General features: G+C 38.5%; 1 protein-coding gene across 2 annotated transcripts in view; it reads right to left on the reverse strand.

The window, feature by feature from the left end:
- MARCHF6 (membrane associated ring-CH-type finger 6) overlaps window positions 1-24,394 on the reverse strand; it is a 75,903-nt gene that overhangs the window by 37,741 nt on the left and 13,768 nt on the right. For both annotated transcript variants that reach the window (XM_040630553.1, XM_040630552.1), the window contains exons 2-6: window positions 15,778-15,874; window positions 14,901-14,974; window positions 11,319-11,462; window positions 6,060-6,132; window positions 1,501-1,669 (exon numbers count right to left, since the gene is read on the reverse strand). In XM_040630553.1, the coding sequence (XP_040486487.1) occupies window positions 1,501-1,669; window positions 6,060-6,132; window positions 11,319-11,462; window positions 14,901-14,974; window positions 15,778-15,874 (557 nt within the window). The remainder of the gene's footprint in view (window positions 1-1,500; window positions 1,670-6,059; window positions 6,133-11,318; window positions 11,463-14,900; window positions 14,975-15,777; window positions 15,875-24,394) is intronic.

Consider the following 24,394-nt stretch of genomic DNA (forward strand, 5'->3'; position numbering starts at 1 on the left):
TTATCAGTTAAACACTTGAAGAAACGGTTTCTAATTCCTGCTCAGGGGGCGCCTGGGTGGCTCAGTCGTTAAGCGTCTGCCTTCAGCTCAGGGCATGATCCCAGGGTCCTAGGATCGAGCCCCACGTTGGGCTCCCAGCTCTGCTGGGAGCCTGCTTCTTCCTCTCCCACTCCCCCTGCTTGTGTTCCCTCTCTCACTGGCTGTCTCTCTCTCTCTGTCAAGTAAATAAATAAAATCTTTAAAAAAAAAAAAAAAAAGGAAAAAGAAAAAATTCCTGCTCAGTAGGTAAACCTGTCCATATGGACTTTGTCAGTTCCCATATGCATCCTCCTCTGGCTCTTACTGAGTTCTGGTACCTACCAAATGCAAAGACATATTATAGTTAAGGAAAACACCGAACTCCAGTGGAGTCAATGAACATTCTAAAAAAGCAACTGCATTAAGTATTTCAAAATATGAGATACAATAATAAAAGTATTAACACTAAGTAAGAAGTGTCTTTTCTTTCTAGTCTCATTTCTTGTACGTGTGATTTGCTAAGAAGTTACGCTCTTAACTCTGTAGAGAAAAAGGTAGGGCAGAATTTGAAATCAAACTACACACTGATACTTAAATGAAAAATTAAGTTAATTATCATTTTCAGTATCTTAGAGTCAATTTTTCCTAATAAAATTTTATGAAGTGTAAATAGTTTTTGTACATAAATAGCTAATATTTTGACATTTTCAGCCCCATAATTTCTCGGCGAGCAAGACACTAAAGGTCATTTATCTTATCCTCTTTCTCTTAACACATCTAGCAAACGCTCCTGCATCTAACGTAAACATGCATCTCTCATATACAGAAAGGGAAACTGCACCAGATTGTGTAACAGTGTTCTAATGATTCTACTTTTAGTAAGGTTGCTACTGGGAGCAGCAAACACAGGCATTTTACATAAGAAGAAACTGATGAGGGGCGCCTGGGTGGCACAGCGGTTAAGCGTCTGCCTTCAGCTCAGGGCGTGATCCCAGCGTTGTGGGATCGAGCCCCACATCAGGCTCCTCCGCTATGAGCCTGCTTCTTCCTCTCCCACTCCCCCTGCTTGTGTTCCCTCTCTCTCTGGCTGTCTCTATCTCTGTCAAATAAATAAATAAAATCTTAAAAAAAAAAAAAAAAAAAGAAGAAGAAACTGATGAACTAAGAAAGTGGGGAGCCTCCTCAGTGTCCTGCAGCATGCCAACATCATCGCCAGGGAGTCTATATAACTTCCAAGCCAGCATTAAGCAGTAAATCCAGGCAAAGGAAATGAAAGAACACTTCAGTACACCCCCTAACACCACTCCCAATCTCACTAAAAAATTAAGAAGCAAAGTAAAAGTGACTTCTTCTGATTTCTTTTTGCATTTCCTTTAATCTTCTCCCAAACCTTTTCATTGTCCTGTTTTGCAATGAGGGGCAGAGGACTCAAGGGTTTTAGATCTTAGAAAATGACAATAATTCCCGGGCAAAGGGAGTTACCTCATTCTGGTGGTGCCCAGCTGCATTGAAGGGTGGGGCAGCATGCTCCAACCAAATCGGCGCTCCCCCGTGGACTATCTGCTCTCGCAACCACACGAGGCTGATGAATGCACACAGTGTGCATGTTACCACAAAACAACCCTGCAAACAATCCGCCAATAAATTGTCCCTATTAAAAAAAAATTATATAGAATTACTCCAAAGAATGCTTAAAATTAAGAAACCAAAGGTAACAACATTTCATCTTGAACTAATATGTCAGAGAGAAGAGCCAGAAAATGAGTCATAATTTTCTGGGTAAAAATCAGTTTCTCAGAATTATTTCTGAGAATGGTGAAATTCTATCTATCTTAAAACTGGCCAAATATATTTATTTATATACTTGTATTATATATATTTATAATAAGTGAAAAATAACACCAGAGCTACACAGAAATTAGCTACGTAGCCATTCTTTGAACATGGTTTAGAAACAGGCAGGCAAAAAGCAAAACCAAAGCACCCAAACACTGACAAGGGCCAAGTATGTATGTAATTTACAAAAGGTGAAGGACTGTCCAACCCACACTAAGAATTTCCGTATCCTTATTTTACACACAAGTTGAGTAAACTTGATTAGCTGATACCCACACAAATGAAGATAATCAGCAAATCAGGAAAGAACCTCCAGAGAAGCCTAATGATAATGTAAAGAAAGCAAGCTGAGAGATACTATGCAATGTGCAAGACAAAGAAGTTTGTAATACACTTTAGATATCACTTAGAAAGCAGATTAAATTTTGATGCTAACTACAAATATGATATAAGTATGTTATTAGTTCCTCAACAAATTCAGATAGACAAATTACGTTATGATATACGTAGTAACTCCCCATCTTTGTTCTTTTCCTCTCAAGGGGCTTGTCCTTCCCTAGTCTATGCCTGATTTCAGAATAATTCAAGGATATACTAAGGATAATTCAAGGATAACTAAGAATCTTGGTGGCCTTAGGAAAATCCTTTATCATAACAGAATGACTTTTTCTTCCATGGAAAATCTGAAGAAGGGTCCGTCTGAGAGACCTCAGCCTACTGGCTCCAAATTTAATGAATTGATGTGGCCCACAGATATGACGTGGAATATATCCTAATCAAAAGAGGTATCCTAACCACTCCCATGCTAAGAACCCTCCAGATTATTAAAACTTTGATAACTTCAGACTAAAATACCCACTTCTCTACTCCGCACTTGTCATCAGCAATAATAACAATTGTTTGATGTCAATTTTAAATAGTGACAAACCCCCTGTAGAGTTCTTTTCCCTCATACCTAGAATCTGGGCTAGTTCTGTGACTTGACTGGACCAAGGTGAGGCTGCCTGAATTTAGAGCCTAGAAGAGAGCTGGTGAATTTTAACTCTCACCTTTTATAATGCTGCTGTGCGACCACCATGTACAGAAGCCCTGCTGGCTTTCTGCAAGATGAGGGGGCACAGGAAGAGAACCAAAGCACACAGCTGGAGCCATCTGAGGCCATTCAACTCCAGTGAAACACTGCAGTAACTGAGTAACTGAGGCAAGCCCAACAGATGAACTGATCAGCTGAGCTCAGCCCAAATTGCTGATCCCTGGAATTATGAGCCAATAAAATTACTACTGTTTCAAGCCAGTAAGTTTTAGGGACAGTATGTTTTGAAGAAATAATTAACTGATATGTTGCAGCTGGAGATGATCTGAAGCACTGAGCTACAGAATATGTAAGCAGCTGCTATGATATTAAGAAATTTAAAGTAAAATTTCAGAAATAAAATTAATACTACAGAGAAAATGAAACACGGCTCATTAAAAAAAAAAAGTAGTTTAGTTAAAAGCACTTTCAGGAAAACTGGCTCATTTCTTCAAACTGTAAGAGGCAGCATGGAATTACAAAACCAAACCATGTTTACAATTTCTTTTGACTATCCCCAGCCATGCCTTTGGTGTTCCTCCTGTGTCCATCAGTCTCATGAAGGCAATTCTGGTGGCCCACTAACCAATCAGGTTAGGAAGAAAAGGGGAGCCTGCCAACGTAAGACAAGCAGTAGCTCTGAGTTTCAGTGATAATTCTGCTATATGTTAACCTAGTACTCCAAATTCACATATAGTTTTTACATATATATGGAATTTAATCTTTGAACAGCCCACCCAAAGCCCTGAGGCATGATCTTCCTCACTTCCTCACAGAGGAGGAAACCGGTTCAGATAGGTCCAATGATTTGCCCAAAGTCACCGAAAAACCTGCAGACACAGAAACCATATTCCAATGCTAGGGCTAATTCTGTTACAACCAACTACCTCATTGTATCACTTAAGTGATCACACCTGCCGAAAACCAGATGGTCAATGGTTTAACCGACAAGAAATAAAGGTAGTAGGTAAGTAGGATACTATACCTTGTTTGTCTGGTATTTCCCTGACATGGCTTCCATAAACACTGTTTTTCATATAGCCAAAGCCTACCAATTTAGGCTTTGGTAAATGTTAACATATTTAGCCATTTAAAACAGAAACTATTAGAGAAACAATGTATCTCTGCTTCATTAAACTGCAGAGATAGGAACTCAAGTCACCTTTTCTAAGCAGCTGAGATACTGACTGGCCACTACCATGCACACTCACTAACTACAACGGTTTGCAGAATTTTAGCCCGAACTACATGGAACAAGAATACCCTATGTGAAATCGTTCTTTTATTAGCTTATACACATTAAAACAAAACTTCCAGCACTCTTAGCAGTCACCCCTGGCTTTTATCGGACTTCCCTCACTACTTCCGATATCCATCTTTGCGGTGTACACAACTCCTAAATGCAAGCCAGAGATGAACGATGCCATATACACAAAGACATAACGAATGGCAGCTGAACCATTCAAGACAAACTTCTTACATTTCTTTTTTTTTTTTTTTTTTTAAGATTTTATTTATTTATTTGACAGAGAGAGACAGCCAGCGAGAGAGGGAACACAAGCAAGGGGAGTGGGAGAGGAAGAAGCAGGCTCCCAGCGGAAGAGCCCGACATGGGGCTCGATCCCAGAACGCCGGGATCACGCCCTGAGCCGGAGGCAGACGCCTAACGACCGCGCCACCCAGGTGCCCCAAACTTCTTACATTGCTATACTGAGACCATGTTCTGGATGACTGAGATAAAAACCTGATGTCCAGAAATGGGAACGCTGTCCTGTTTGTTTCTACCGCATCACTTCACAAAAAGCCTGTATTTTATACAAAGGGGTATCTGCTTATGCTAGTTCCAAACTTTCAAATGTGTTAAGTTACTGCTTCTCTTTTTTGTTATGGCCACAGCTAAGAGCACCCTATTTCAAGGCCTCTGTCTACTTCTAAACATTACTTTATCAAAGTTGTTCTTTAATAATGAAAACAAAAAACAATTCTAATGTAAATAAGTACAAGCTGAAAACCTTTAATCTATTACTCCCTACACTGCCAAAGACACAGAAATGAAATAACCTGACTGTTCTATCCCAAAAAGGTATTATCAGCAAGTAGAAAAACCAAGTCACAAACACATCTAATGTTTCTAAATATTTAGAAACATGATTAAAAATAATGATGCAGGGACGCCTGGGTGGCACAGCGGTTGAGCGTCTGCCTTTGGCTCAGGGTGTGATCCCGGCGTTATGGAATCGAGCCCCACATCAGGCTCTTCCGCTATGAGCCTGCTTCTTCCTCTCCCACTCCCCCTGCTTGTGTTCCCTCTCTCGCTGGCTGTCTCTATCTCTGTCGAATAAATAAATAAAATCTTAAAAAAAAAAAAAATGATGCAGATGCAAGAGCCTTAAAAGAGCTTCTCCTTAATTTCTTTTCTATCAGAATAGATAGATGCTCTCTTCTACTGCCTAGTGGCTTATTTTTATGGTAATATACTCTGATTACTTCTGTTCCATAGGACAGTTTCATATTGTTCTTTGTCTTCACTGACCTAGGAATCAGAAACCTAAGGTCAGCTGGGTACAAAAGATTTAGTAAATATAGGTGCAATCATTGGCAGGCTTAATATTCTAATGATCTTGATACAATTCATCATTTACAGCATTTCTAATTCTGACATCAGTAATAAAAACACATGTCTTTACCAAGAAAACACAATTACAATGCTTAATGTCAAATTAAGATACAGTAAAATAATGACAGTGAACAAGTTTTTAGAGTCCATATTCTAATAATCACAAGAAATATTTAAAAACTGAATTTATATTCAAATGACTATCTTGTTAAAAAATACGTGTTTAAATGAATTCTCAGCATATGATAGCACATATCTCACACTGCATAGCAGCCTATTTAACAGATCGTCCCACCCTAACGAAACAGTCCTTTAAAAAACAGTATGTTTTAAAATAAACATGTACATATGTCAGCTACTTTTACTGTAGCTATAACTGTCAGACTAAGAGATATAGATTACTCTTTGTCCTTGGAACAAAAGGACTTTTCAAATTATAACAAAAGTAAAAGCGTGCAGGAAAACTGTGCACTAGCTACGCTGTGCAGCAGCGTTTCAAGCTTTACGAGTACTCACGTGGACAGCATGTCCAGTGGCAGTGTCAGTAGTGAGCTCACGGAGCCAGTAAACAAGCACTTGTAGATACGGCCTACCAAAAAGGGCAAGATGGCATATGGTTACAACACACATCATGAACTCAGACAGGCACTCAATTAAACGGAGGTAAAGTGGGGGTGCCTGAGTGGCTCAGTCGTTAAGCGTCTGCCTTCGGCTCAGGGCGTGATCCCAGGGTCCTGGGATGGAGCCCCGCATTGAGCCCCGCATCCGGCTCCCTGCTCCGCTGGGAGCCTGCTTCTTCCTCTCCCGCTCCCCCTGCTTGTGTTCCCTCTCTGGCTGGCTGTCTCCCTCTCTCTGTCAAATAAATAAAATCTTAAAAAAAAAAAAAAAAAAAAAGGAGGTAAAGTGTGAGCCCCTGAAATATTTTGTTTTTGCAAGGCTGTCCTGAACTACTACATTAAAAAAACTCTAGGGCACCTGGGTGGCTCATTCAGTTAAGCAACCAACTCTTGGTTTCAGGTCATGATCTCATGGGTCGTGGGACTGAGCCCCATATTAGGCTCCACACTCAGCAGGGAGTCGGCTTGAAGATTCTCTCCTTCTGCCTCTCCTCCCACTCTCTTTCTAAAATAATAAATCCTGAAAAAACCCAACATGGTTAAGCATAAAAATAGTGACAGTGAAGAGTAAATGTTACACACTAATGTTGAAAGCTTAGATTCTCTTACAGACTGACTGACTTGTTTCTATTGAATGAGCTTACATGTTTGAAAAGGAAAGAAACATAAAGATCACTAAATTACAATATGGAGAATTTTTTTTAACTGAGAATTCTAAAATTCATTGAGTCCACTCATGAAAATAAAAGATTTCAGTTCTGGGGGTACACAATTTGAAATTAATAGGCCTTTTCAGAAGAATAAATGCTCCAATAACATGAGTAGCAAACAACCAATCTTTTAAAAACACAGATTCAAGGGTCCTCAAAAAAAAAATCTTAAATCTGGCCACGAAGGGAAAAAAAGATAAAGTATGGGTGAATGCACAGCCAACCTCTTATCCTCTTAGTCAGAAAGGAAAGAACGGACAGGGCCCAAGAGGAAACAGTGAGATTTTCTTTCTAACCAGAACTTGTATATTATTTAAGCATTCCCTATAGCCTTGTATGAGAAATTCTCAATGACTTCAATGGCTGTTTTCAAAAGCCAAATCAAAATGAAAGGTAGGAAAAAATTTCTGTAATAGAAATTACTTACATATGTGTATGAAATATTCAAAGCAAGTATGCTTGTAACAAAGTAAAACTGACAACAAACCAAATGTCTGTAAATAAGAAAACAGATTCATAAATTACAGGCCTCCTTCCTACAGAGTGCTCTGCATCCATTAAAAAAATAAGGTAGCTCAAAAAGAGTACAGTAGCTCAACATGTTCTTACATGGAAACATACCAGGGTACACTGCTAACTGAAGGAAAAAAGTTGGACTATGTATTTCGTGATAGAACTTAAATTTTAAACTACAAGTGTGTATATGAATCTATATAAACAAGTCAGAATAGAGATCCAGCTTGTTAACTGCATTACTTAAATCCTCTAAGTCCCTACTTAACTTTTGATTATTTGATCTGATTTTGGAGAGGTGTGTTAGTCTGCCACTTGACTGTGAACGCTTTACATATTTCGAAGTCCTGTACTCCGGTGCATAAAAGTTCTTAAGTTTTACTTTCTTAGGACTATGCCCTTTACTAAAATGACTTATAATGTTTTGCTCCATTTAAAGCTTTTTATCTTGAGTGACATCTGGCTGATGAACGCTGTTCCTGTGTTCTGTCAGCATTTGCTAACAACCCTCTGGCATTAACGTGGGCTGCTCTGTACTTATCTCTCATAGTAAACCAGGTTACTCTGTATACAACTGTGTAAACTCTTATGATCACAGAAGTTGCAACCTTACCCTTTCCTCTCTTACTTCCCTCCCTCTGCCCTCCATCCCTGTCTTTCCTGTCTTTTGTTGGGACTGTCCAAATATTTGCTGTTTCATACTCTGACTTCTCAGAACAAAAACTCATTATCCCATTTCTATTCTTCTGGCACTTACCTTTAAGTTTTGTTACTTTTTATTAAGGTAAAATTTATATGAATCTTAAGTATATGTCTCAGTGAATTCTTATATATGTACATATCCAGGAAACTGCCACCTAGATCAAGATATTCAGCACTTCTAAGTCCCTGGAAGGCTCCTCAATCCCCTTCCTAGTCAGTATCTCCAGCAAAAAGGTAACCACCATTCTGATCTCTAACACCATAGATCAGTTTGGCCTACTTTAAAATTTCACATAAATGCAATCATACAATCCATACTTTCTGTGCCTCGCTTCTCTCTCTCAAAGTAAAACTCATCCATGTTATTCCATGTCCCAATAATGAGATCTTTTCTCACTGCTAAGTACTATTCCATTGTATACAAAAACCACAATATATCTACTCTACTATTGTTGATTGGTATTTCCTTGGCTCCAGTTTTTAACGACTATAAGCAAAGCTGCTGTGGTCATTCTTGAACACACATCTTTTAGTGGCCACAGGGCTCTGGTTTCCATCAGCTATATTCCTAGAAATGGAACTGTTGAACCAAAAGGTATTTATAATATTTAGCACTGGTAGATACTGACAGTTTTTCAAAGTGGTTACACCATATATACTCCCGTCATCAATGTAAGCATGTTCCAGATGCTCCACATCCTAAGAAATATTTGGCATTGTCTTATTTTTTAATTTTAGCCATTCTGCTCAGTATATAGCAATATCTTCTTGTGCATTTCCCTGATGACTAATGATGCTGAGCAGCTTTTTGTGTTACTGCCTATTTAGATCTTTCCAGAAACACCTATCCAAATCTTTTGTCTACTTTTTATTTGGGTTGTCTGCATTTTTCTTACTGATTTTTAGGAGTTCCCTACATAATCTAGATACAAGTCCTTTGTTTGATGTGGTATTGCAAATACCTTCTCTCACTCTGTGGGGCTTGCTCTTCTCTCTTAAAGGTATCAAAGCATGGATAAAAATTCTTAATTTCAATTAAGTCCAATTTATTCAGTATTTTCTTTTATGGTTATTCCCCTATATTTTCCTTTTCTTGTGTTTTTTTTTTTGTTTTTGTTTTTGTTTTTTTAAGGTTTTATTTATTTGGGCACCTGGGGCTCATTTGGTTAAGCATCTGCCTTCGGCTCAGGTCATGATCCCAGGGTCCTGGAATGGAGTCCCATATGGGATCCCGCTTCTCCCTCTCTTCCCCACTCCTGCTCTCTCTCACTATTTTTCTCTCAAATAAATAAATAAAATCTTAAATATTTATTTATTTATTTATTTATTCAGAGAGACAGAGTGTGCACGAATGAGGGGAGGGGCAGAGGGAGAGGAAGAGAAAGCATCTCAAGCAGACATGGTGTTAAGCATGGAGCCTGATGCAGGGCTCAATTCCATGACCCTGAGATCATGACCGGAGCCAAAATCGAGACAAGCGCTTAACTGACTGAGCCACCCAGGTACCCCATTATCCTGTATTTTTATAAATCTTTTGGTTTTTAACATTCACATTCAAGCTTATGATCCATCTCAAATTAATTTCTGTGTCAGGTGTGAGATAATGACATGGTTTATTTTTCTTCATATGGCCATCCAGTTGATGCTATACCATTTTTATTGGAAGGATCATCCTTCCTCCACCATACAGCAGTGGCACCTTTGTTGTGAATCAGGTGATGATGCAGATGTGGGTCTAGTTCTGGACACCAGTTGGCTACCCCCATAGTTTTTAATGCAGAGTCACACGGTATTTTCCTGTCTCTGTCCAAAGCATCCACAGTCTCCTTACAAATAAGATAAACAACTTAAAAAGCTCTCATTTCTATCCTCTCCTCACAGTTTCTCCCATGTTAAAATCATCTAGAATTTTAGTTCCAGGCTGCTACCTAAAAATTACCAGCCATTGTACATTAAAACAATTGCTAGTTAGCTGTGGGAGGCACCTGTCTCTTTTTCTTTGTAGCTCATGCCTTTCTGTCGGATTCCTCACTCATTTTGGTAAAGTATATTCTCGAACACTTTTTTCATAAGTAGTTTGAAGTGGCAAACTTTTCATGCCCTTGCATCTACTGAAACGTCTTTATTTTGTCCCTCCATCTGAGAATAATTTATGGGTAGATTTCAGGTTCAGAAATGTTGTCAAAGTCTGAAGTTTCTGCTGTCCTCAAGCATTCAGAGCAGCTGATTTTAAGTCTGATGCCAGTCTGATTTTTACTTTGTAGGATAATGTGCAAGTGGAACATCTACCATTTTATTCAGCCCTGGAAAACTTTAGAATGTGTCTAGGTTTATGAGGCTCTATCCTTCATCATGGTCAGCTCTCTCTTTCAATTGAAAAGATGCCTGTCATTTCCTTATGTCCATGATCTTTGCTACACAGGTACTGAAACAACTGGATGCAGCCTTCATCTTCTAGTTTTTTCCTCCTCACACTTGCAACTTCTTGTCTGAGTTACATCCTAGAGAACCCCTTACTCAATCTCCTAGTTTACTACTTCATTTTTCAACAATTCTGCTATTTCAGACAAATTCTGCTATTCAGTGTATCCCCAAAAATTTCATCTTCGTAAATGATCAATTTTATTTATTTACTCTTAAAGAGACATGAGGATATTAATTATACTTACTTAAAAATCTAATTTGCATTTAACTCCAAAGAATCATAGCTACATACCCTGGCACCATGTACTATCTACCCTTCTGCGTCTCTTTAAAAACAAAACCCAAAAGGGATCAACTAAGGGCTAGTATACCCACCTTCCAGAAAACCTCCTATATCTTGAAAGATAAGCCTTCCAGTTATTCAGGACTATTACAGATATTTGAGTTGTCTTTTAAAAGGGAGGAAAAAAACTCAAAATAATCCAACTTCTGCAATCCTTGAAAGTTCTAATATACTTCAAAGAACAAAAATCAACGTCCTTCTAATTATAATTTGATTTTGCTTTTTCAATTCTTTCATGAACTTTACTAAGCCTCAGAATGCTGTTTTGCATTCCCACATTCATTAAAGAAAATGATCTGTTAAAAATAGTTCTTAATTTAGGTGGACAATGTTTTCTAAGTGAGGCTTTCCTAACACATGAAACTGTAACATCAAATATCATTCAAACAGAAATATGATGCAATATTACAATATTAAAGTTATATAATTTTAAAATAACTCCAGTCAGACAGAAATGAATACTCACATGCTGTAAGAGGAACAACTCCCAACCATGCAAAGGCCACAAGTGTATAATGAAACCAATATCGTATTGCAGTGCCAATACTTGTAACCAGTCCGGCAAATATGTCTTGGATCGGAAGCCGAGAAGGCATATCTGGAGAATAAACTAGAAGAGAAAAAAAGAAAGTGCACATAATTTCATAAATATTAAAAAAAACTTAATTCATAACTATAAACAGGCATGTAGAACTAGCTTAACTTTCAATCTTTGTGTTTCACTTAAATATCTTTTCCTATTAAAAAAGTGAATCAAATAGTTACAATAATACCACATTTACTCGGAAGTCATCTGAGAACAAATCACATGTGAAATGTAGAAACCAACAAAAAAGGCCTCTGTTCAGGAAAAAAGATACAAGAGAAGTTCACATCCCTCAGTCATGCCATGAACTTCATGCAAAGCTAACTTATACATATTTTAGCATTTAAACAATGCAATTATCTGGCTTCCCAAATTATAAAAGATCAGATAAAGTGAATAGGAGCAAAAGGTAAAGCTGTTGACATGTTACCAAGAAAGAATCCTCCTTAGTGAAAATCACAGTATCACCTTATACCTGTCAAAGGGCTAGTATCAAAAAGATAAGAAATAGTAAGTGTTGGCAAAGATGTAGAGAAAAAGGAACCCTTGTGCACTGTTGGGTGTGAGAATGTAAACTGGTACAGCCACTGTGGAAAGGAGTATGGAGGTTCCCCCCCAAAATTAAAAATATATAGTACCATACAATCCAGTAATTCCACTTCTGGGAAGTGGAAGTGGCAGGAAACCAAAAACACCAACTTGAAAAGATATATGCACCCCTATGTTTATTGCAGCATTACTTACAATAGCCAAGATGTGGAAGCAATCCAAGCATCCACTGGAAGATGAATGGATAAAGAATTGTGTGTGTGTGTGTGTGTGTGTGTGTGTGTGTGTGTGTGACTGCTCAGCCATGAAAAATAAGACCCTGCCATTTGTGACAACATGGACAGACCTAGAGGGTACTATGCTAAGGAAATAAGTCAGTAAGTAAAAGACAAATAACTTATGATTTTACTTACATATGGAATCTAAGAAACAAAACAAATAAACAAAAATGCTGTAACAGACATATAAATACAGAGAACAAACTAGCAGTTGCAAAAGGGAAAGGTGGGGTGGGCAAAATGGGCAAAGGGGAATAAGTCATAGGAATGAAAGGTAGAGCAGAGGGAATATATACAATAGCACTGTATAGTGAAAGATGACAGCTACACTTGTGATGAGCACAACATAACATACAGTTGTAGAACACTATGTTGTACATCTGAAACTAATGTAACACTGTGTCTCAACTATACTTCAATTAAAAAAAAAAAAAGAGCTAGCTCTCCTCCCAAATACAAGCCTTTGACACAGCACTCAAAAAGTACAATCTGTAACGAAGTCATTTCATGTGGAAGCAAACAATATACTAACATTCTGACATTTGCTGGTCAATCCCACCCCCACACAATTTAAAAACAGTAATTAATGTTCCAAGCAGTAAATTCAGATCTTCCCATCTCTCTGTAAGATGTGGTTTCACACACTCAGAGAAAGATTTCCTTGGTAAATGGTTCCAATGAAAACCACTGCTCTACCATAGGTACCTCAGACAGAACATGTGGAGGAACAAACACCTTTCTCTAGTGAGGCCAAAATAAGGAATTATGATGTGTAAAGTTTTAAAACAATGATCTAAAATTAATGAGTGAACTATTACAAAACTATTCATGGCTACAAACATTAAGGAATAAGCTATTAACAAACAGCAATTTTTTGCAGCATAGCCGCAAAGATCACTTACTTTAACAGGATACTTGATATACAAGTCATTAAACTACTAAATACAATTCTTGAAAAAGAGAATGGCCTTTGTCAAATGATAACTAAAATGTACCAACACAAGCTTTTATCGGTCTCAAAAAACTCACACAAGTATTTCCTACCAAACTTCATGAAAATATTCAATTACTTAGAATTACAGTTTGCTATAAACCTTAAGTTGTAGAGTTTTTACGCCCTACAGAAAATTAAATAATACAAAATAAATAACTTGATGTTTTCTTGATGGTAATAAAGTTCCAAAAATAAAATTGTAATGACTTTAATCATTTATACTCCCTCACATAAAAACAAAGTAAAACTAACACTAAGAGCATTTATATTTAGCGTCTCAAGATACTATTTAAAAAACAAAACAAAACCAAAAACACAAAAAACCTTCGGAAGAGGAGAGCAACGTACTACAATCCCAGAATGAAAAGTATACTTCAAATTCTTGATATGCTGCCAGTATAGTCCTCTACTTATTTAGGATGAATAACATTAAATATCAGTCAGTAGGCACAGGAATTATAAAATATAACTGAAATTTTAAAGACATGCAAAATATGTGCCAGAGGCTTATAAAATATTAAGCTTAGAAAGTCTCATTTTTAAAAAGTGAATGGGGGGGGAGCACCTGCCTAGCTCAGTCAGTAGAACATGCAACTCCTGAGCCTTCTCTTTATTATTATTATTATTATTATTATTATTGTTATTATTATTCCAACCTGCACAATTTTAACTCAAAAGATATCCCACGTTTGAACAGTGAGGAGATATCTGAAAAATCAGGGCAACATTATTAATTTTTCTGGGGGAATGATGATAATACAGTTACTGTTTTTAAAAAGAATCCTTACTGTTTAGAGATACATACTAAAATATGTACAGATGAAATTATAAATGATGGGATTTGCTTTAAAAAGACAGAGGAAGGGAACAAGAACATAGGTAAGGAATACCATGTAAAAGCTATGAGCTAAAAATGAGTCAAACTAAGAGATAAGAACATGGGGGCTCATTATATACATTTACATTTTTATACATTTGAACTTGTCCTTAATAAAAAGCTGAAAAAGAGGGGCACCTGGGTGGCTCAGTCCATTAAATGTTTGACTCTTGATTTAGGCTTAGGTCATGATCTCAGGGTCCTGAGACTGAACCCTGTGTGGGGCTCTGTGCTGAGCATGGGGCCTGCTTAAGATACTCTCTCTCACTCTCTTATACATTTGAACTTGTCCATAATTAAAAGTTTAAATACAGGGGCACCTGGGTGTCTCAGTTCGTTAAGTGTCTGACTCTTGATTTCGGCTTAGGTCATGATCTCAGAGTCCTGAGACTGAACCCTGCGTGGGGCTCTTTGCTGAGCATGGGGCCTGCTTAAGATACTCTCTCTCATTCTCCCTCTGCCCCTCCCCGCCCCACTAGTGGCACACGCTCGCGCGCACGCGCACTCTCTCTCTCTCTCAAAAAATAAAAAAGAAAGAAGAAATATTCTACAAATTAAATCACTTTCTCACACACGCATATATCTGTGTGTTAAAAGCTGACATGTAGTTTTAAAAAATATTTTCTAAAATGTTACAGCAATACATTGTTACTACCAATGACAAAGTTAAAAACAGTTAAAAACAGTTGCTTTAAAACTGCTTAAACACATTTATGTGGCCAGTTATAACCCAAAAATGTAATGCAAACTTCTAAAGAACTTACTTGGTGTGAAAGCAAATCTGTGCTTGCATAATTCACAGTATTCTTTTCGACTGTGTTTCAGCCACTGAACTAAGCTGCAATCACAAACACATTCATGAATACAGTATTTACAACAAGGAAATTTTAACGTTTCACTGAAAACCAATGTTCTGTTATTAAAATTTAACATATCATAGAGCTTCTACAATTTTGACAGTTTCATATTTATAATATTCTTTTGGAATTTTTATAACTTAATGCCTTCTGAAAGTACAGAACTATAACAGATTTTTAAAAAGTATGTATTTCTACTATTAAAAAACTTCAATTAACTACATTGTAATCTCCTCAAGCCTAATCTCAACTATGAAAGAAGCTCCAAGCATGACATCAGTTCTAACACTGGTCTGATAATACTGCAACCCTGGAAAGCTCGGTTGGAATCCTGGTTGCCACTAACTGGCTGGCTTTGTACCCAGAACTTTAACCTTTCTATGCTGGTTTCTTCATCTGCATAATAATAAAAACAATCCACCTCATGGTTCTAAGGAGTAAATGAGCTAAGATGTATAAAAGCAATGAGGACTACCTGGCACAAAGCATTGCATAAATGTAAGCTATTATCATGCCAAGCAGAATCAGAAAACCTTAACACTCCAATGAACAAAACAAGCTCTCCATGGTAGAAATGAACAAACAGGTACTCACATGCTCCTGGAAAACAGTAATACCAAAATGATGGGGAATGGTAATAAGGAATATGGGTAATTTCCAAATTTTCACAACAAAATTTTTAAAAAGTAACTATTATAGAGAAAGTTCATTGAAACAATCCCCCTTATTATATAAATGACAAAACTAAAGCTCAGACATAAAATTTTCTAAAAGGATGACTCACCATTCTTGATGGATAAACTTAATACTGCCAGTACATACACAAGGATGATAAAGAGGTTTCTCAGGTGTTCCTTCTGACCGACACACTCTACATATATCTGTGAATGAAAAAGATAAATTGAATTATCTTTGATTACAATTAAAAAAAAAGAACCCCAAAACAAAAATAATGTGTGTTAAAGCAAGAATCCATCAGCAACAGAAAAGTAAAAGCATTATTATGATAATAATCAAGTATATTCCAAAACCAAAAAATTTCCTAATATATAAAAAGGCCAATTGGTCCTTTTGATGAGAACTGTACTCATTAAATTGCATTCTTCCTAAGTAACAAATGCTAAATAGAAATATGCAAAATCATGTCACCACTGGTATCCTAAGAATTTTAAACTCCAATCCTAACAGTTTAAAGTCCTAAGTCCAGTCCTAACAGTTTAAACTCCATAAAAACACATCCAAGACTTAATAGCAGTGGGCAGCACTGGAGACACCCCTTTAGCTTCACCTCACTCCACCAGAGATATAGACACACACACACACACACACACACACACACAAACAGGGTGAGAGGGGGCACCCCAAAACCACAAAGGTGCCAGGCCAGAGGTGAGCCAGAGGTCACCTTAAGCAGAAGTTACCACAGCCCAGGACTACCTGGTCAGAGGCCAGAGGCAAAAGCTCACCCTCCATTCTGCCCCACGTGGTTCTCAGCATTTCTGTCCATCTTCTTGCAGCGGTGGCCTGTGATATGCTGAGGAAGAACCTCAAATGCCAAGAACCATCCCACTCACAGGCTCCACAATGCTCCCTCTGCAGGACAACCTGTGGAAACCTGATTGAAACTTTTATTTAGACCTTCTTCTCTGTGATCTATAAGGCTAAGTGTCTTTTGATCTACTCTCTCAAGGGAGGTCCTCGTTAATGGGGAAAAACTGCAATCCAAGCCCATCATTAATGGATTTAACCAGTCCCCAGCACCACTGGGACTAGGATGCACAGACACTAAGCAGTGTGGCACTCGGCCGCCAACGTTAAAAAGCACTGTGTTGCTCATTCCAGGATGGCTGAGCGCCACTTACCAAAGTCAAAGGATAATGAGTACTCAGGCTGGCTAACTGGTCAGCAGACTAATACCCCTAGTTATCAATAAGCCAGGCAAATCACTGCCAACATAGAAAGGCCATACACCACCACCCACAGAAGAGCTTTTGCTGTGCCAGTTTTACCTAGACGAGAGCCAGGAGGCGTTGTCCAGGTTGAGTCAAATCAAGCTCCAGGGCTGTCTTTCAGTTAGCTTTAGAACCACACCCTGCCACAACCCCCCACGCCCCACCCCATCACCACCCGAAGGACTTTGGTTTCCTGGAGGCGACTGGAGGGTCATGAGAACAATGCTGGCTGTCCACATCATTTACAGTCAGAACTACATGGGATACATTGGATCCAAGCCTCTTCAAACCTCCCACTTTCACCTTCATCCTTGATTAATGAAAACATCTTTGGCAAAAGCTCTCACTCTGGTCCGTCTTGCACCAGTCTAAGACTTTGGGATCTAGCAACGCAGTATGAATGTCCCAACAATCCTGTCTAATCAGCCTCTGCAAAGTTCTGACACAAACAAAATAGAATTCTGCAAAGTTCTGACACACTAGAATTTCGTGATTCCCAGGGCAGTATCCTGGCAGCTTGAGTCTGCTTTGAGCACTCTTTCTCCAAATATACAATTCAGCCTAGGGAAACTGGGCTAAGATCCAGGAGCTCACCCAAGGGGACGGGGGTTGGGTGGACCTGAAAAGACCATCTCCTGTGGTGGGCCTGCTGCTGCTCACATGGGAGATCCAACATCAAGCTAGAATTTTAACTGCACCGAATTCAATACCTGCACTGGAGCTGAGATTACCACAACGGCCGGCAAACGGACTTGCCCTGTAATGGATCCTCCTTAAAGGATTTGAAGCGGACTCATTCAAATATAGGCTCTCAAAAGAGTCCAGTGTTATTTTTCATCACTGCTCTCCCGGGTCTCAAGTAGGTAATCTGCATGTCTATTGCCTTTCTTGGTTGGGGAAGTTAATCACCAAGCTTTATGGTACTGAACCTGGATTCCTGGTCACCATGGTCGCCACTGTAGGCACTATGACTTCTACCTAAAATAGCTGACAGGTCCATGGGACATGCAATTGATCTAGGTTATCTAGAATCACCAGAGCGGCTGGTGCCTGTGGGCATCAATTAGTTCCAATTACCACAGTTGTCTAGGTAGGAGCAGAACAAGCACTTAAAGCCATTTGCAACATGACCACATCAGCCACAAGTGCTAGGATGCCCGTGGATTAACTTTAGAGACAGGCATGTGGTAGTGAGGGATTAATCAGGTAGGGTGGTTTGGGTGCAAATGTGGGTGAGCTGGTGCAGACATAGGATGAAGAGGTCTCACACTGTCCTGTCTCCCCAGCCAGCTCTTAAGCAGTTGCAGAAGTAGGACACAGCAGCAGAAGTGTGGCAAGGAGTGTCCTGCATCGGGACACAGTATAGAGGAAAGCAGCTGAGACACTGCCGCACTCACACAAATGAGGGTCACTATGTTGCCCTTGAGAAGCAAGGTGACTGGGCACAACTGCTGCCAACAAGATGCAGGGACAATGGGGGATATCCACATGAGTGCGAACACTTGATGCCAGTGGGCTCATCCTGTGATGCAGCCCAGGCCCACGACGGTGGCCCAGCCGCAGGTGGCACAAAGGAGCTATGGGGAGGACCATGCGTTGGTCAGATTGGGGGAAGGGGGAACCTGCAGAAGTCATAGTGAGGGGGAGGGGGGGCATGTGCCCGAGACACTGATCTTCAGAAGACCACATGCAATGACAAGCCAACAAACAGAACTAAGCAAGCACAACAAATCTAAATCAACTCCAGGGCTCTGCATAACACAATACAGAGTACTGGACTCATCCACCTCTGCAAGGTTGAAACCATTTTCACTGTAACACTACGACTTTGCCTTTTACCCTTATTATCTTGCCAGGGTACAGTGGAGTTTTCCTGATGCTACATAACACAACTGATTAAATGCAGTCAAGATGAAAAAAATCCACCAGCCTCCCATTAAATCAGACATTTAAGAGATTTGCAAATATAAAACAAATCCACTCTTCTCACCCAATATTTTGGGTTTGAAGTATATAGTTATTTCTTTGAAAAAAACCATATTAACATATAACAGGGGTGTTAAATGAATACTTCCAAATTTTGTTTCATTTTCCAAGGGCAAATGAAACCTCTTATGAGTCTTTATGTTTTTAAGAGTGTGAAGGATCCTGAAGCCAAAAAAGTTCAAGAACTATTGTTTGGGTTTTTTTGCTCGTGAAACTTTTGGAAAAAATCAGAGAATAACTATGGTTCTCTCAATATACACAAATAGCCAAAATTTTCATTATTTTGTAAGGGGTTTCACAAGCCTCCACTGCTTCTACAAAAGAAAAGAGAGGGGAACATCAGACTTCTCAACTGCCTTGTTTTAGAACCACAGAAATTTTTTACATAATTATAAAACAAAATTATAGCAAAATGGAAAATAAGCAACCCCTAAATCAAAAACAAAATACACAAATGAATGATATGTATTGTGTGTGTGTGTATATATATATATATGTGTGTGTGTGATAAAGATATTTCAAGATTAACCACAGAAAATAACTAGAGACTTTAAAACAGTAATATGATCATACATCCCTAGTAGTCTATATCCTAAGACAGAAGGAACTGCAATTAAATCCTAAACAGAATTCAGTAATCATGGTGTGAAGAACAATAATATTGATAATAAATTTTAAAACTTGGGAAGATAAAGCCAGTAAGTAGTATGGTGGTGGTACTGTGGTTTTGTGTGTATTTTTTAAGTGATCTCTTAGAATACATAAGTATTTACAGATGAAAACATTTCATCTGGGATGTGCTTTCAAATGATCCAGGAGAAGTGTGGAGATGGGAGAGGGAAAGGGTTGAGATTAAAGAATTATCAGCCATATGCTTTATTTGTTGAATCTAGATGCTGGTTATCGGAGGTTACTGCATTAGTCTATTCCGTTTTTAAAATTTTACATAATAGGAGCACCTAGCTGGCTCAGTTGGTGGAGCATGCAACTCTTGGGTCTCAGGGTTGTGAGTTTGAGCCCCACATTGGGTATAGAGATTACTTTAAAAAAAAAAACAACTTTAAAATGGGGAAACATTCGCTCATTGGAAAAACAAATATTGTTAAAATGTCTATGCTACCCAAAGCAATCTACATATTCAATGCAGTCCCTATGAAAATACCATCAACGTTTTTCACAGAGCTGGAACAAACAATACTAAAATTTGTATGGAACCATAAAAGACCCCGAATAGCCAAAGCAATCCTGAAAAAGAAAACCAAAAGCTGGAGGCATCACAATTCCAGACTTCAGGCTGTATTACAAAGCTGTACATCAAGAGAGTATGGTACTGGCACAAAAACAGACACACAGATCAATGGAACAGAACAGAGAACCCAGAAATGGACCCTCAACTCTATGGTCCACTAATCTTTGACAAAGCAGGAAATACCCAATGGAAAAAAGTCTCCTCAAGAAATGGTGTTGGGAAAATTGGACAGCAGAAGAATGAAAATGGACCAAAAATAAACTCCAAATGGATGAAAGACCTAAATGTGAGACAGGAATCCATCGAAATCCTAGAGAACACAGGCAGCAACCTTTGACCTCAGCCATAGCAACTTCTTGCTAAACTTGTCTCCAAAGGCAAGGGAAACAAAAGCAAAAATGAACTATGGGGATTTCATCAAGATAAAAAGCTTTTGTACAGCAAAGGAAACAGTCAACAAAACTAAAAGATAACCTACAGAATGGGAGAAGATATCTGCAAATGCCTTATTAGATAAGGGGTAGTATCGAAAACCTATAAAGAACTTACCAAACTCAATACCCCAAAAACAAAAATCCAGTCAAGAAGTGGGCAGAAGACATGAGCAGACATTTCTCCAAAGAAGACATACAAACAGCCAACAGAGACACCTGAAAAAATGCTCAACATCACTCGGCATCAGGGAAATACAAATCAAAACCACAATGAGATATCACATCACACCAGTCAGAATGGCAAAAATTAACAACTCAGGAAACAAAAGATATTGGCAAGACTTTGGAAAAAGGGGAACCCTCTTACACTGTTGGTGGGAATGCAAACTGGTACAGCCACCCTGGAAAACAGCATGGAGGTTCCTCAAAAAGTTAAAAATAGAGGTACTCAATGACCCAGCAACTGCACTACTAGGTATTTATCCAAATGATACAAACATAGTGATTTGAAGGGGCACCTGCACCCCAATGTTTATAGCAGCAATGTCCACAAAAGCTAAAATATGGAAAGAGCCCAGATGTCCATGAGCAAATGAATGGATAAAGAGGATGTGGTAATATATACACAATGGAAAATACCCCCAAAAAGAATGCAATCTTGCCATTTGCAACTACATGGATGGAACTAGAGGGTATTATGCTAAGCAAAATAAGTCAGTCAGAGAAAGACAAATACCATATGATTTCAGTCATATGGAATTTAAGAAACAAAACAGCTGAACATAGGGGAAGGGAAGGAAAAATAAAATAAGATGAAATCAGAGAGGGAGACAGATCATAAGAGACTCTTAACTATAAGGAACAAACTGAGGGTTGCTGGAGGGTAGGTAGGTGGGGGGATAGGGTGAATGGGATATAATGAGCACTGGGTGTTATATGCAACTTATGAACCATTAAATTCTACCTCTGAAAATTAATCAACCAATCAAATCAAATCTTTAGGGGCACCTGGGTGACTGAGTCAGTTAAGCGTCCTTCCGACTCTTGATTTCAGCTCAGGTCATGATCTCAGGGTCATGAGATCAAGCCCTGCATCCAGCTCCACACTGAGTGTGGAACCTGTTTAAGATTGTCTCTCCCTCCTCCTCTCTCTCTCTCTGCACCCCCCCAACCCGCTTGCATTTGTGTGCTCTCCTTCTCTAAGTAAATATATAAAATCTTTTTTAAAAATTTTTTTACATAATAAAACTTTTAAAAATAAGCCATGGTTAAAGATGTAATTTACAAATATCACAGCTGAACTTTTATTGTACTGACACTACCAAGTCCAATTTTATCAATGAAGTTCTTCTGCAAGAAGGCTTAGTATGTGATTTAAGATGCGTGCACATGCGCACACACACAAATTTGAAAACTCATGTTAGATATTTTTATTTCACAGATCATGTTTTTAAAAATGTGATAAAACTTTCACTGGCCATATCTTCATCAGGGGAAGAAAGCAGAGTAAGATTTAAATAGGTCTCAACATTCCTAAACGCCTCTTTGTGTGCAACCAAAAACCCAATTCTAATTTAAAACCATTTAATCTAAATGACTTTAAAACAGAATTTGGTCCAAAAAATATCACTAATCTCTTTTGCAGTACTGACCCTGTTTTTTCCCACATCATTAAGATGCGACTGAGTTCAAAAGCACCTCATGTATATTACCCTAAATGGAAAGGTGATAAGCCCTACCTATACAATACTTGTAAGGCAAACATTTGGCTGTTTAGCAGGCCCCAATCCCTGCTTAGACTGTGCCATGGGCATAGTCATACCTTATTAGGAAACTGGAAGCTGGGAAAAGCTGCCAAAAGTGAAAGGCTGCACCTGCTCTCACTCTATAACCTCAACTAAATTTCCTTAGCTAATCTGTGTGTGGACAAGGAAGGAATGGAAGCTTCTTCCCTGCCAATCCATGTCCAAGTAGAAAACTCGGAAACAAAGCATAGGTATACAGAGCTAAACATTTTTTCTGGAAGGATACATAAGAAACTATTAACAGTTACAAACTCTGTGGATCAGTTTTGGGGGAAAATACACATACTTTATATGTGTATAATGTCTACAGTATATATTTGTGTAGTATTTTTATAAACTTATGTTCAAAGACATGTACAAGAACGTTCATAGCAGCACTATTCCATAAAAATACCTCCAAAATGGGGGCACCTGGATGGCCCAGTCAGTTGAGCGTCCGACTCTTGATCTCTGCTCAGGTCTTGATCTCAGGGTTGTGGGTTCAGGCCCCATACTGGGCTCCACCTCCAAAATGGAAACTACTAAACTGTCTATCAACAGCAGAATGGATAAATTCTGGTATATTCACACAATTGAATACGATATGGCAATGAGAATAAACCAACTAAAACTACAACCACAATTTGGATTTATTGCATAGTGATGTTTAGTGATGAAGAACTCACACACACACACACACACACACACACAAACTCAGACACAAAGAATACCTACTCCACATGTAAAAAGTTCACAAACAGGAAAAACTAACATTTATTATTAGAAGTCAGCACAGTTACCTCTAGAGGAAAGAGGCAGTCAAGACTACAAGAGGACTGAAGAGAATGGCCCAAATGAAATCGCCACACTTCTCCCTATACCTCCTGCCAAGTACAGCTAAAAGCCCAGGACATTATACAAAAAGAAAAAGAAGACTCTAAAAAGTGAAGAAAAGGCAAGCAGCAAGGGAACTGGTGACCCAAGGAATCACATCCAGTGAGTTCTCTGGGTTTGTTTTGTTTTATGTATGCTAGGGACTGATAGTGGAGGTGGAGAAGCTGACAACCTGAACACACCAATGGGAACAGACAAACTTCCCCCCAAAAAGCCAAAGACCAGGAAAGAGGCAACCTAGCAAGACAGGAAATTATCAGACAATAAATGCCTCTGAAGACCAGCCAAATACCACAGAGAAAAAATACGGCCCCTACACCACCTCTGTCAGCCAAGGCTGAGAGGGAAGCAGACCTAGATTAGCTAACTCTATTTTAGTTACTGAGGCCCAACTAAATTATCAATCAAATTAATGAGGAAATGAGGATTAAAACACAACACCAATTACAAAAGAGTACTCCCTTTGACTTGCTCATTCTTTCAACTTGTTTGTATGATCTTTTCTTGAATGTTTTATTTTTTTCACAATTTAATGTCAATATTCTATACATATTTTCTATCTACTCCTCCAACTTCATTATATTCTTCCATTTGTACAGTAGGCTGCTCCCTCTGGCAGAACACATTACACCACTGAAATATAAAGATAAAATAACTAGGTAGTACAGCAGCTAATGACTAGTAAAGCCAACATTTCCGCATTTTACCAAGTTCTCTCTCTGTGAATTTTCTCAGTCCTTTGTCCAGCTTACGAACTGGGGTCTTAACAATAAGAAAACAGTCCAAAAAAAAAAAAAAAAAAAAAACCAGCAAAAGATTTGAACAGATACTTCACCAAAGAAGGTATACAAATGAAAAAAATGCTGAGGTCATTAGCAAAGCGAAGTTAAAATCACAACAGGATGGTGATGGTTGCACAACAGTGTGACTATATTTAATGCCAGTGAATTGTATGCTTAAAAATGGTTTATTAAATTTTGTTATGTATATTTTACCATAAAAGAATTTTATGATATGATACCACTACAAACTGATTAAAATGACAAAAAGGAAAAAAAACCACTCTTACCATATGATGCAGCAATCATACTCCTAGGTATTT

The sequence above is a fragment of the Ursus maritimus genome, unplaced genomic scaffold (assembly GCF_017311325.1).
Source record: "Ursus maritimus isolate PB19 unplaced genomic scaffold, ASM1731132v1 scaffold_15, whole genome shotgun sequence".
Lineage (NCBI taxonomy): Eukaryota > Metazoa > Chordata > Mammalia > Carnivora > Ursidae > Ursus > Ursus maritimus.